General features: G+C 36.8%; 1 protein-coding gene across 1 annotated transcript; it reads left to right on the top strand.

The window, feature by feature from the left end:
* The first annotated feature begins 3,397 nt into the window (after positions 1 to 3,397).
* LOC117714179 (prolactin-2A1-like) lies at positions 3,398 to 10,996 on the top strand. Its single transcript, XM_034510848.2, has 5 exons — positions 3,398 to 3,428; positions 5,608 to 5,783; positions 7,054 to 7,161; positions 8,179 to 8,358; positions 10,805 to 10,996. Exons 1-5 carry the CDS (start codon positions 3,398 to 3,400, stop codon positions 10,994 to 10,996), a joined length of 687 nt encoding a protein of 228 aa, XP_034366739.1.
* The last annotated feature ends 2,400 nt before the right edge of the window (positions 10,997 to 13,396 follow it).

Raw genomic sequence — 13,396 nt, 5'->3', positions numbered from 1 at the left:
CCTCCATCTCTTGCCTAGGCCACAGCTGAGGAAAGCATAAGGTTTAAGGTTACAAGAATGGAGCTTAGAGTAAACATTGGGCTGGCAAAGTGCCGAAGGTTTTGAAATTCAATGAATAAGAAAATCAAATTGGAAACAGGTACATATGAAGAGAAGCATATTAGGAGACTGGTGGCTTTGAAGCATAATTTCTAGGGACAGTTTGATTAAAGCCTAAGTGTCACATTTAAATCTCTCTGAGAGCACAATTCACTGAAGACAGGAGGAGATACAGGTGTTAGCAGTGAACCTGCTGCTATGGTGAAGAAGATTCTGTTGATAGAAACCAATACAAGCCTTCATTTGCAGAATAATCATTGTTCCTGACATAGATGGACATAAAGCACTACTGACTAGCCCTCTACTGTTAATCTATAGATACATGATCCCCCACTGCTGTTTTGCTGAATGTTCAGCCAATTGAGCATAAATCCATAATAAATAACAATTGTGGAATTCAACAAATGGAGTGATTAGCAAGGTATATCTATATACATAATAAGATTAAAGTGGAATTGATTCAGCTTAAGCTAAGAGTGGGCAATTATCTCTACCACGCATAACATAGAGTGTAAATTTATAATGAAAGATATATAACTTGGGGTAGGAATCCTGTTAGGATACAGAGTGTGTACCCACATTGAAAAGAATCATCAGAGGACATGAAATCAGGTTGAGTTTTCTGATCATGCAAAATAAGAACTATTGGATGTGAACATTGCTCTCCCAGCTCTGGGCTCTTTCAGCAGACATGTATGGCAAAAACAGGATGTGGCCACAGGGCCAGCCTGAAGCCAGTCTGACTCAAGTAGCCAGGTGAAATGGCAAGGATACGCAAACAAGAATGGGTCTGGCTTTCCATAACCCCCTGGCCAGCACAAGTAATGCAAGCTAACTACGGAAAAAAAAAAAAAAAAAAAAAAAACCCTTCAGTTGTCCAGGGGAAGTGCCTCAAGATGACAGGCATGAATGTTTAGGATGTTGACATTTGTACAAATTCCATTTTTCAGTAATATAATGAATCTGATAAAAAGCAACATTGTTGTCATAGAGTTAGTTGTGTCTGATGTCACAGTGGGAATTTCCCATGGCAGGGCAGGAGGCACGTTCACATTGCTCCCACCATCAGGGAGCTGCAGAGTTCAGTGCTGTCCCTACACTTCTCCAGTTCTTTCCATTCAGTTGGAGGCAGAAACCAAGGAATATTACTACCCACAAATTGGTCCTCTTCCTTAAAATAGCAAAATATAGACTCTTTCTCACAGAAATACAGAGCCTTATCTCTTATGTGATTCTATATCTTGTCATGCTGCCCATCTATGTTAGCCATCATTGATTTAGCCCCTGTCAACATGACACATAGCTATAATATATTATGCAATGATTTTCTACCTCTTTCCGCGTGGCTAATACCCTTGTCATAGCACATGACGTGTTAGGCCCATTTGTAAGTAACCGTAGTGAGTCATAATCTCAACAGTGTTCATACATCCAATATCTATCAAGACTCAAAACAATTTCCGGAATCCTTACAGTTGGATTGAATCAATGCCAAAATTAAGCACTCTCTTGCACAAAGAAGGAATATGGCATATGAAGAATGATGCCAACAAAGCAAGGCTGACACATTCCTTCTCTCTTTGGTTGGTTCTACTCCATCCCTGTACCATTGCTCAGAAAAAAATTCCATGCGCTTCACATCTCCAATATCTTGAAATCTATAGTGTACATTGAGCTTCACCTCCACCATTTCGCCTTTATAACAGGGACAACAAACATGCTACACGCTGGTCTTTCAAACTCTCAGGAATCTTGAGAAAATCTCAATCTTGTATCTTTCCATCCCTATGAATCAATGCCACATGTATAATTCTGTCCAGTCATGACACAAGCTTTAATATAGCACTGACCCACACAGCTCTGAAGTCATTCTTGATTCTGTGAAGTTGACAGTAGCTATTAAATGTGAGAATAACATATTATCTATAACCATAAAAGGCACTGCCTGGGGTATACATTGCTGCCCACAATTTTACTTTTTGGAGGACACAAGACAAATGACTAATTGGGTCTTTTCATTGTATGGTATAATAAAATTACTGTGTTATTTTAAATGATTACAATACATGCTTGATTCAACCCAACTTGCACTTGTTTGCGATAAAGAAAACTGAACTCTTGATGCCTGTGATAATCACCTATAAGGGTTTCACTGTACAAAGATACCATCTAATATTGCACAAATTTTGGAAGCCACCTTCAAGCAAAGACAGCAGTTAATGTGAAAACAGTAACCTGCCTTGGTTGGAAGAAGTGTAAGCTAAAACCACAAGACTACCGAAATATCCCAAGGTCCACTTACTAGGTTCTTATGAGGTATACAAGAGTGAGGCCCTATTGACCATCCAGGTAATAAACCACTGCCAGTGTATTTGATGTAGATGGTACTAAATACAAGACACTGTAGAGTGAGAAGTCATGAGTTCTGATTGCTTGGAGTGTATAAATCAAGCTGAGATAAAGGGGGAAGATCGAATGATGATGGTTCACTTCCATAGTGCCAGATCAAAATATGCAGGCTACTGCCAGGAAATGTCACTAAAAAAATCAGATCAGTCAAAATAATGACATTGCCAAGCCAAGCAAGATGCAGAGATCTACTAGTAATATAACTTTCATAGTTTTTGTTTGGGTTTTATCAAAGTCTACTTCCATGTACCTGACCAGTATTTATAGTAACTCTGGCTAAAAGTCTGTGGATGGGAATAATGTGGACTTCAGCTAGAACGCCTTTGATAGTTTTTTCTTATAACAAATGTGATCGCCTATATTATGTGTCTAATATATAAAGGCAAATATACAGTGTCCCATAGATATTTGAAAAAACTTACCAGGTGAAATTGCTCAGAATATGTGACTCTTCTTGACTTTGTTTCCAATGCTCCAACAATATTTTTTGACAGGTTCAAGATTTAATGAAAGTTTTAGAAACAGTATCTAAAATACGTAAGAATATGAAGAAAATTATGAAGACCTTGGACACAGTAAGCAATTCACATATGTCTTCATACAGCAGAGTACTGTTGTAGTTTACAATGTGATTAGGACCCTATCCAATTCTTGGAATAAAGTAAACAATGCAATTATACATAGGTTAATCATCATGGCAATTGGGCTGTAAACAGCAGCTGAGGGCGGGAGTCAAAAGATTTGCATATTACTTCCTTCTGCCCCCTAGCAATATATGGCCTTAGGGGTGGTGTGAAGCACTATATAGGAGGGAAAATTAAGTTAAGGTAGGACTGTAGAGAGAAGATTTCCTGAGTCAGTAGCCAGGCTGCTGTGGGACTCCTCAGAGATGCAGCTGTCTGTAACTCATTCATGCTGCCGTAAGTAATTCTTCACTAAAATTCTTTCAAATGACAACCTTACACTTTACGTTGCTTTACTAGGCTGGATTGGATAGTATACTTTTCCAGGTTTTATTGTTCCTATATGGTGTTATGGTTCCCAGCTTTCATGCAACTCCTCAGAGCTTCAACTGCCATGAATTCAACTATGCTCCTGTCACTCTCTCTTCTTCAGAATTCCACCAATTGACATGAAACACTGCCTTATATATCAAGGAAACTGGTTTGAGCACGTTTGTTTTTGCAGTATGGTGTTTGTTTGTTTTATGGGTGCTATTGTTCTCATATATGCAGTGAATGGATGTTTGTCTACATCATGCCCAGTGAAGTGGAAGTAATGTCTGAAAGAGCTGAGAACTATTTTCTAGCTATTCACTAGAAAACAATTGCACAGCACACCGTTATGTCACTGGTTCTGAAATGTAAGTTTTCTCATATGGAGCCATCCAGCAATGGCTACAGATGTTTTGTATGGCCTGAGCTGACTAAAGTGCAAAAGAAGAATAGTACCTCTGTGTATTGGTAGAGACCAGGAAGGAATCTGTTTAACAATGAGTGATAAGAGAGTTCCAGACCATGGAATGATCCACCTCAAAGAGTCAAACATGTAAACATTGATATTTCCAGTCAGATTAAGACAACAAGAGTGGGTACAATTTGTAACAACTACAGAATGAACACTATAAATGAAGTTAATCATACTTTCAATTTGATGTACATAGTAGCTAAAGATAGCAGGTCTGGTCCTATACAGTCTGAAAAATTTCAGGTATGCATAGTACTTTTTAATACAAAGTTTACTTTGTATATTACAGGGTATTTTTGATAGTTTTATTTGGAGTATATTGTTATTGTGTTTTCCACATATAAATATTATAAAGTTTCTGAATTTGTGATATATGTTTCAGATTGCATTTACCCAAGCTTTTGAGGATCCAGAGATTTATCAGACTAGTGTCACTGAAGGCACATTACACTTACATACATTGATACTGATTCATATAGTATTTGGACTAAAATCACTGACATATTAATTTTTTTGTTTTTATGAAAGAAAATTATTACAACACCAATCCAGCTCATTACAAAACAAGTCATTGGTAACCCATTTTATAACTATGTTACACAAACCAGAGAAAGAAGATAAAATCAACTTCCTAACACCTGTGTTAGCACATTGCAAGGAGAACTTGTAGCTGTGTAGAAAGTTCACCACCCGTTACAACACAGAGCCTCTGGTGATGTACAAGAACATCACTGTGAGAATGTTGACTCCTCAAAACTACTGAGAGAAGAGACAATAAAAAAAAGTTAGGACCTCTACATGTAATCTATTCTATCATCATAGTTTATATAAGTCATAAGTCTGAATATTTTGACAAATAAGATGCATAGCATTACCACACTGAACTGGAAGACCCATAATATGGCTTCATTTTTATAACACCACTCTCTACTTCATAAGTATTAGTAAACAAATTATCATGTCTTTATTCCCAATTGTCATGAAAACAAACCAGTTTTTCTTATAGCTTTAGATATTCAAAATCCTAGTATTTAACATTGAGTTAAAGTTACAAATTAAGAGACAAAATCAGGAGATGAGAACAATGGCTTCTCTTGAACAGGACTTGGGTTTGGTTCCCAACACGCACATGGGCGATCACAACTGTGTATATATTCAGTCCCTGGAATTTGAATCTTGTCTCTTGGCCTTTATGGGTACCAGGCATGCAGATCAAACATATGTAGATAAAACACCGCTACAAATCAAATGAAACTAATAATTAAAAAGTGACAAATTTGAGTGGCATTACTGGAAACCAGCAGAAAAATGACAAGACATAGATCCATCTTAAGAGAGTGACTTAAACCCACACTAGCTCAACTTAAATTAGCCTTCAAATATTTACAGAATGCAGAAGCACTGCCAGGAATTATGAAGAACTGCAAAGAGACTCTCACATTACAAAATATGAATGTGAGAAAATGTAATTCTCTAATTAAATATCAACATTGGAAAATGTTCTTTATTTACACAAAGTAAAACAACAATTTGTATAAAAGAGGCCAGCGTAAGCAAAGGCTTAGATTGACAATGTCACTCTGGATAAATTCAGATGACTACATCTTAAGAGCCATTATTCTCCTTTAACAGGGACCCTGCTTCTGCTACTGGTGTCCAACCTTCTCCTGAGGGAGAATGAGGCCGTGGTGCCCTTATGCTTAGTAAGGAATGGACTCTGCTTTGGTTCCTTGGAAGAAATGCTTGAAAGAGCCGTTGGTTTGTCTGAAGAGATAAGTAAACAAGCTTTTCAACTCTTCACTGAATTTGTAAGTACTGCTGACTGACTTCCACCTTTTTGCAAACTGCTCTGTTATGGAAATGATTGGGTTATAGTACAGTTTAAACCATCATTATCCATACTTCCAACAATACAGTTTTATAGGTAGAGAAAACAAGCTACTAGATGACAGACCAGAAAATTGAGCATTTTCATGGAATATCAGATAGTTTCCAACATACAATGTTTTTTATACTTTTATTTCAATTCATTACTATTATATAAATCCATGCAGGACATGGCCAAGGAACGGTTTGATTCTCTTTCAGTATATCTTGTGGGCTAGTCTTTGTTCACATTATTCACCTTGTGAATCTGTATTATCTAATAAAAGAAAATGCATTATAGTAACTCGCAAACATTAAATACAGTTAAAGACACTGAGGTTATAACGGAGGAGGAGGTAACTTAATATTTAATATTCATATTCACCAATGATATTAGTAATTTTAAACAATTCAAGATGTGAGATTTAATAATAAGCTGGTCTGAGACAAGAAATAGGTCAGGTCTTCATGACAAGGCATCCTTAAAGACTTTCTGGTGCATGTTTTACTCCAGTAAATGAAAGAAAAAAAATGATTTCTGTACCTCAATAGGCCTGTGAGATGTTGGCTTAATACTTGCAAAGCCTATATACTCCTAACATTTATCTCTCATATTACTGTTTCTGCCACTTACATGGCCTGATGGGTGTCCTAGGAATTCAGAATCATCCTAGAAATTCATTCAAAGTGTCAAATATGTCACTAATATATTCAGCTAATGGATATTTTAAACAATAAAGATTTAGAAGTGCATAACAAATAATTAAGTTTTAACATACACAAGTAAATTAATTTATATTTTAATTAGTTTATGGACTAATATTTCCTAGTATGTTATACATAGAGTTTAAGACTTATTTTGTCATAATCAATACAAGAAACTTTACATTCCCAGTAAACTAAGTAAGGTATACTTATGTAGTTTCCAAGGTATTTGCAAGAAAATTGCATAGGATGACATTTGTTACAAATAATCCTTTGAAAGAGTTGGTACTCGGTAGCCTTGCCAGTTTAAATTTTACGTGAATATAAAATAGAACTACAGATTTAAATGCAAAATGCACTTAAATGATTGATATTCTTACTATATTAATTTTTGTTTTAATTGTGTATGTTTTAAATGAAACATCATCAGCTGCATGAATGTGCCGTGCTTTGATTCATTTATACCACTTCTAGTCACCACGTAACTACATATTTCATCATTTCCAGGATAGTCAATATACCCAGAGCCAACAGCTCATTAACAAGAACCTCAAAAAATGTCATACATCTTCTATCGAGCTTCCAAAACCGGGGAGTCAAGTCATGCAGACACATGTGAGTCTCCACCTATGGAGTTTCTTTCACCAAATATATACACTGATTTTGTCATAAGACAAGTTATTTTAGTCAATATATTGGCAGGAAATGAACAGTGAATGAATACTAAAAGGGAATTTTATTATGTAGCTTATAAACTGTAAGGAAAAATTAACAAACCTATAAATCAATCATGGAGAGGATCCTCTTTCAATGCTGAACCTTAAGGATCTATGTAGTCTGTAGAAAATTTTAAAATATTGTTGACATTCATTTTAAAATGTGATGTAATATGGACTTATAGATTGTCAATGTGGTTGTATTCATCATATGTTGCTAATAAACTCAGTATTTAATTTAATGCATCCACCATTTCTATCTGGATTTCCAGCACCTCCTGGTTCTATTTCTGTTTCTGATCCTAAATGTTATTTTCTAGCTGATTGGTGTGCCTTCAAACATGTGATACCTGAAAGTCAGCTAAAGAGAAACATACAATTATCATTATAAGATGTTACACAGTTTGTAACTATCACCACTGTGTGCTGACAAGGCTACACATCATGTCTCCTCTAATTCCTAATTTTTATCATTTTTCTCTTCTGATTTTCTGCCATAAATGATCTCAAGATAATTTAAATAGAAAATTATTGTACAGCCTTACACTTAGAATGCATCCTCTCTGTTTTGCTTAATGGCTACAATATTCTGTGTTTTCACAATTTTTATTTAAATAATGAAATAATGAAGAAGAGTGGGAAAATGGAACTGAGAATATCTTTAATAAAAGTTACTACTTTGCTAACAATTTTAAAGCACATTACTGACATTTTGGAATTCAGTCCATTCAAATTCTATAACACAAGGTCAATGGCCACATTTCATTTTTTTAATGTACTTTACAAAAGAATGTTTTAAATACACACATGAGTAACAAAGCAGATTTATTCAACCCTTTTGAGCAAAAATTGCCTGTGTCTAACTGTGTTGCTTTTTCCCTTATTTTAATATGATTGTTCAAATATGGTTACTTAGCCCGTAACCCTACTGAAATTAGTGAGAAAATTATTGAGCGCCTGGGAAGTCCCTCTGAACCATCTCGTGAACAACCTGCCATCCTTGAAAAAAGTCCCTCCTACCATCCTCTCCAAAGCCAGAGCAATAAAGGCAAAGAGCGCTGGACTCCTGGAGGGAGTTAAAATCATTATCATCCAGGTGAGCAGTCCCCTTTGCACTTCTTCACTTTTTTATATAAACAGGGTGATAAGAGCAAGGAGAATTAAATTTTAAAATATGTTCCATTACAAAAAACCCCGAAGACACTGAAATTTATCCCAGACACTATTTAAAGAGATGCTGTCAATTCCAACTATCTGTGGAGTGTTTCATTCCTATGTTCACATCCAAGAGTCTTCTGAAGCAAACATTTGCCCATAATCTATGTTCAGACAGGACCATTTGTAGTCCAAAAGTCAAACATCCAGGTACTTCAGCACATCTTCTTTTTTTTTGGGGGGGGGGGGTTATTGGATATTTTATTTACATTTCAGATGCCATCCCCTTTCCCCAATTCCCCTCCCTAGAAAACCCCTATCCCATGCCCCTTTTTCTTTTTGCTTTTATACATTTTTTTAAATGTTAATCAAAGGCTTTATAAGTTTGGTATTGCTCAATCAGAAGTGTAACCCAATATTCAACCTAGATATATCAACCATCTTTGACTGGTGGAGACATGTGAACATCTGCCTCCATGTCCCCCCCTTCTCTCTCTCATCACCTAGCTTCTCCTCTCCTTCTTCTCTTCCTCACCTTACTCCTTCTCTTCCTCTCACCTTAGCTCCTCCTACATATCACCCTTCCTGTTAAAATAAAACTTTTCTCTCAAAATACAATTAGAGCATAATTATACCAATTTGTACCAGTGAGGTACAAGATAGTCCTAATACCCAGTCCATCATTTTGTTGACTAACCAGAACCTCTGTCATCTCTCTAAAATACTTAGTTCTGAACCTGGCTTTTTCCTTGGCTTTAGAATGAATGTCAGCTGAAAACCATCCACTCAAATCTTTTCTCTCAAAGTAAATAGCCAGGATTAGCTATGAGACTATAAGTTTTAAACCCTGTCAGAAATCCAGAATGACTGAGTTGACTGAAATTATGGGAAGCACAAAGCATAGCTTCTAAAACTTAGCCAATTTATAGAGACCACTGAACACCTGGATAGTCCCTATACTACAAAACGTGGAGCATCCAATCTTCAGCCTTCTGGCCCAGGATCATCTGACAGACCTAGTGATGCAGAATTATTAAGGGCTGATTACTCTGTCTTGGCAGATATAATCAGTCGACTATCCTGTAAGTGTGTCCTTTTCTGGACAGTAATTTGTCTGTAGATGGAAAGAGGCAATTCTTGCCTTAGTGGCTATCTCACCACAACCGGAGTAACTCCAAAGATGCTCAATTTCTTCTTAGAATCCAAGACAGGAAGCTGTCAGGAGCAGACAGGTCTCTAATCAAAATGAACATTAACACAGAAATGTTTGTAACGTCAATTCTGTGGACTTCTGACGTTTTGAAAACTAAGTATTGATGTAAGGTAATCTGGACTGTTGTCTGTTAACTCCACTCAGCTATTTCTAAATAAAATATAGAAAACACACTAGCAATAAATGCCAAGTCATGAATTTGCTATAGGCCCTTAACTCACAGGCTAACCATCTCAAATTAGTTAAGAAAGTTAAAGAAGGACTGGGTCTAAGCCGTGTATTGTTAAATGTATTATACAGGCGCAATACCTATGAGAGAAGCAATATTCATCTCACTTTTATGTCAATAAGAAGCTCGTACCAGTGGAAACCTTAAATTTGAAATCAAAATAAATTTTGTACCATTTAAGAAATTATAACTTCATCTTGATAACAATTATACAGATTTCTACCACTAGGTTTATGACTATGAAAGAAATCCTAGTTAATCCTCCCTATTCCAACAGAACCACTACTTTTCCCTAGAAAGACAGCCCAATATTAATTACCTTAGTCCCCAAGCCCAGGGCATAGGGGCACTGACTCTTCATTAACTTCTTCAAGCTGATTACAGGCATTGAGATATTAGAAGAGGGGCAGGAGGAAGAGTAAATTGATAAGCCTCTGAAGCTGTGTCTTCACTTCAGCACATCTTATCATGGTCATCCCTTGACTCCATCTTACACCATGCAAGCATCACTGAGTCTCATGTTTGAGATATGCACATTATGTGAAGGATTGATTTGGTTGAAAATAAGAGATGACACTGTTTTAGTATAAAAACCTATTAAGAAAAGAATGACAAGTAATGGCCTTTGTTGAAAACATGTAACATTATTTAAGAGACAGAATGAATAGTGGATCTTTCCTAGGATTTTCAAGTCCATGTCTAAAGTCAAGTAACTTCTTGATGGTCTAGTCTTCAACTTTTGCAAGAATATTGTTTATAAAACATAAAGTTCATATATTAATTCTTCACATATTCGGTACCTTGGTCCAATTCCCATGAAAATCAATAGCTATGCTGAGTTTAACAATCCTAACTCGTTTTAAGTATGCAGTTCACATTTAGAAAAGGTATGCACCCCCAAATAGTAAAATATGATTGATAGTTGACTATCTTTTTGATGATTAGATGCAAAATGGAGATACAGAAGATCAGAACTACCCTGGCTGGTCTGGACTGGCATCCTTGCAATCAGAGAGTGAAGACATTCGCCTCTTTGCATATTATAACATGATCCGCTGTGAGTGCAGAGACATCCAAAGGGTTGAAACTGCTCTCAAGATTGTGAAGTGCTTAATTTCAAATGAAAAGAACTGCTAAGCTCTTTTCATCACATCTGTGATATGAGGATATGTTGCTGTGAAACTTCCTTTACTTTCTTCTCTTTTAAATGCAAGCTTAGTGTGATGGTTATCTTCTTTCACAATAAAAATTGACCCCATGTATGTGACCATCTAAGAAATCAATTGATCAAAATTTCTCTATTTCATTTAATAAAAACTTTATGCATACCACTGGGATAGTCAAATATTTCACAAGTAACAGAAGTTAGGCATGCAATTAACACATTTCACAACTAATTTAAGAATTATATAATATAAATGTGTAAATTATTAGGAGATGAATCTAATAGTGATATTTTTTCACATATCCTTTAGTAAGCTTAGTCCAAAACTTGGAATTCTTGTATCCTTAATGAAACTCAGACACTCTTGAGTTTGGAACATTTAAGGTTATCAAGAACATCAAGTGCAAGGAACTGTATTTCCCTAGCATTGTAGAAATTTTTAAAAACCTAAAATATCTATTGGTTCTTCTTTAGATTTCCTATCCCATTCAGGGTCCTCAATCCTTCCATCACTTCTCCCACAAGAGTCTCCAAGCTCCATCCACCATTTGGCTGTGGGTGCCTGCATCTGTCTGAGTCAGGGCTGCATGGATCCTCTCAGAAGACAGCCATGCTAGGCTCCTGTCTGCAAGCATAACAGAGTATCATTAATATTATCAGGGATCAGTGCTTTTCCATGAAATGGCTCTCTAGTTGGGCCAGTTATTGGGTGGATATTCCTTCAGGCTCTGCTCCATCCCTGTCCCTGCATTTCTTGAAGGCAAGATAAATTTTGGGTTGAAAGTTTTGTGGTTGGTTGATGTCCCTATCACTCTAATGCCTGGCTAGAGGAGGTGGTCTCTTCAGGTTCCATATTCCTATTGCTATGAGTTTCAGATAAGGTCACTCCCACTAATTCTTGAGAGCGTTCCCTATCCCTGATCTCTGGCACTTCTTTTTTTTTCATATTTTTTATTGGATATTATGTTTACATTTCAGATTTTATCCCCTCACCCCATTCCCCCCACCACCCAGGACCCCCCTATTCCATCCCCCCTCCTGTGTCCACAAGGGTGTGCCCCCACCTACCTCCTCCCCCCTCCCCACCCTCGAATTCCTACCCACTCGGTGTTCAGCCTTCATGGGACCAAGGATCTCCTCTCCCACCCATGCCTGACAAGGCCATCCTCCCCTAAGTATAGAGCTGAAGTCATGGGTGCCTCCCTTTGTGCTCCCAGGCTGGTGATTTAAACCCTAGAGAGCTCTGGTTGGCTGGCACTGTTACTCTCCTCTTGGGGCAACCAACCCTTTCAGCTCCTTCAGTCCTCTAACTTCTTCATTGGGAACCCTTGATTAAATCAATGGGTTGCTTCGAGCATCTGCCTCTGGATATGTCAGACTTCAACACTATCATTATATGTTCATTGCAACTTCAAGTTCATCTTTTATCGTAATTTATCTGTGTATATTTAGCCACTGAGTGCAATTTTAGTGTTACCTATAACACTAAAGAAATCCAATTCTCTTGCCCTAACAACCATCAATTGCCAAAAGCCCATTCATCCTCTATGCTACAAGTTTTAAGTGTCTTGATCTTGTGCTAAATTTGTGTATGTGACAACAAATGCTCTGAGTTTATGTATACAACAGCTGTCTCATGTTCATAGTACAGCATTTCATAGCATTTCACCCAACTTCTCGGGTCTTACTTTTTCTACCCATTCTTCTTCCTACATGTGCCCTGAGCATTGCTCATGAGGTGTTGATACACACATCCTATCTATGGATGAACACTCACAATTGCTTATTCTCAGTACTCTGCTCAGCAATCTGTCTCAACACCACTCACTCTATGCCCCATAGGAAGATTTTCTAACCAAGCTTGGGGCAACATAAATCTATGATGTAAAGCTGAATATTATAAGGCAGTTTGACACTGCGGTAATGGCTCAGTGGTTAAGAGCACTGCTTGCTCATCCAGAGGTTCTGAGTTCAATTGCCAGCCATCATTTGGCAGCTCACACCAATCTATATTGGGATCTGATGACTTTTAGCGTGGAGACGTATGTCTAGATAGAGTACTCATATACATAAAATATAGCTTCTCTACCGATGGAGATGTTTATTCACTTTTATTTACAAATGAATACTTTAAATTAGTAGATTGAGTAAATGCCATACGTTTTAATCAATATTTTTTAATGCTCTAGACATTTACAATTATATATTATGGGTTTTGATCTAATTCATGTCTACTCACTGCCCTTACATTTCTCCCCTATTTTTCCTACTATTTTCTCTCCTGATTTCATGTTTTTTTTTATTTTTTTATTTTTCAGATACAAAGTTCACAATTTACCTGTATGTGCATGGTTACAGGACCATGTGTCTAT

This window comes from Arvicanthis niloticus, chromosome 8 (genome assembly GCF_011762505.2).
Source record: "Arvicanthis niloticus isolate mArvNil1 chromosome 8, mArvNil1.pat.X, whole genome shotgun sequence".
NCBI classification, from domain to species: domain Eukaryota; kingdom Metazoa; phylum Chordata; class Mammalia; order Rodentia; family Muridae; genus Arvicanthis; species Arvicanthis niloticus.
The sequence above is the reverse complement of the archived record's forward strand: the minus strand, read 5'-3'. Positions and strand labels throughout refer to the sequence as shown.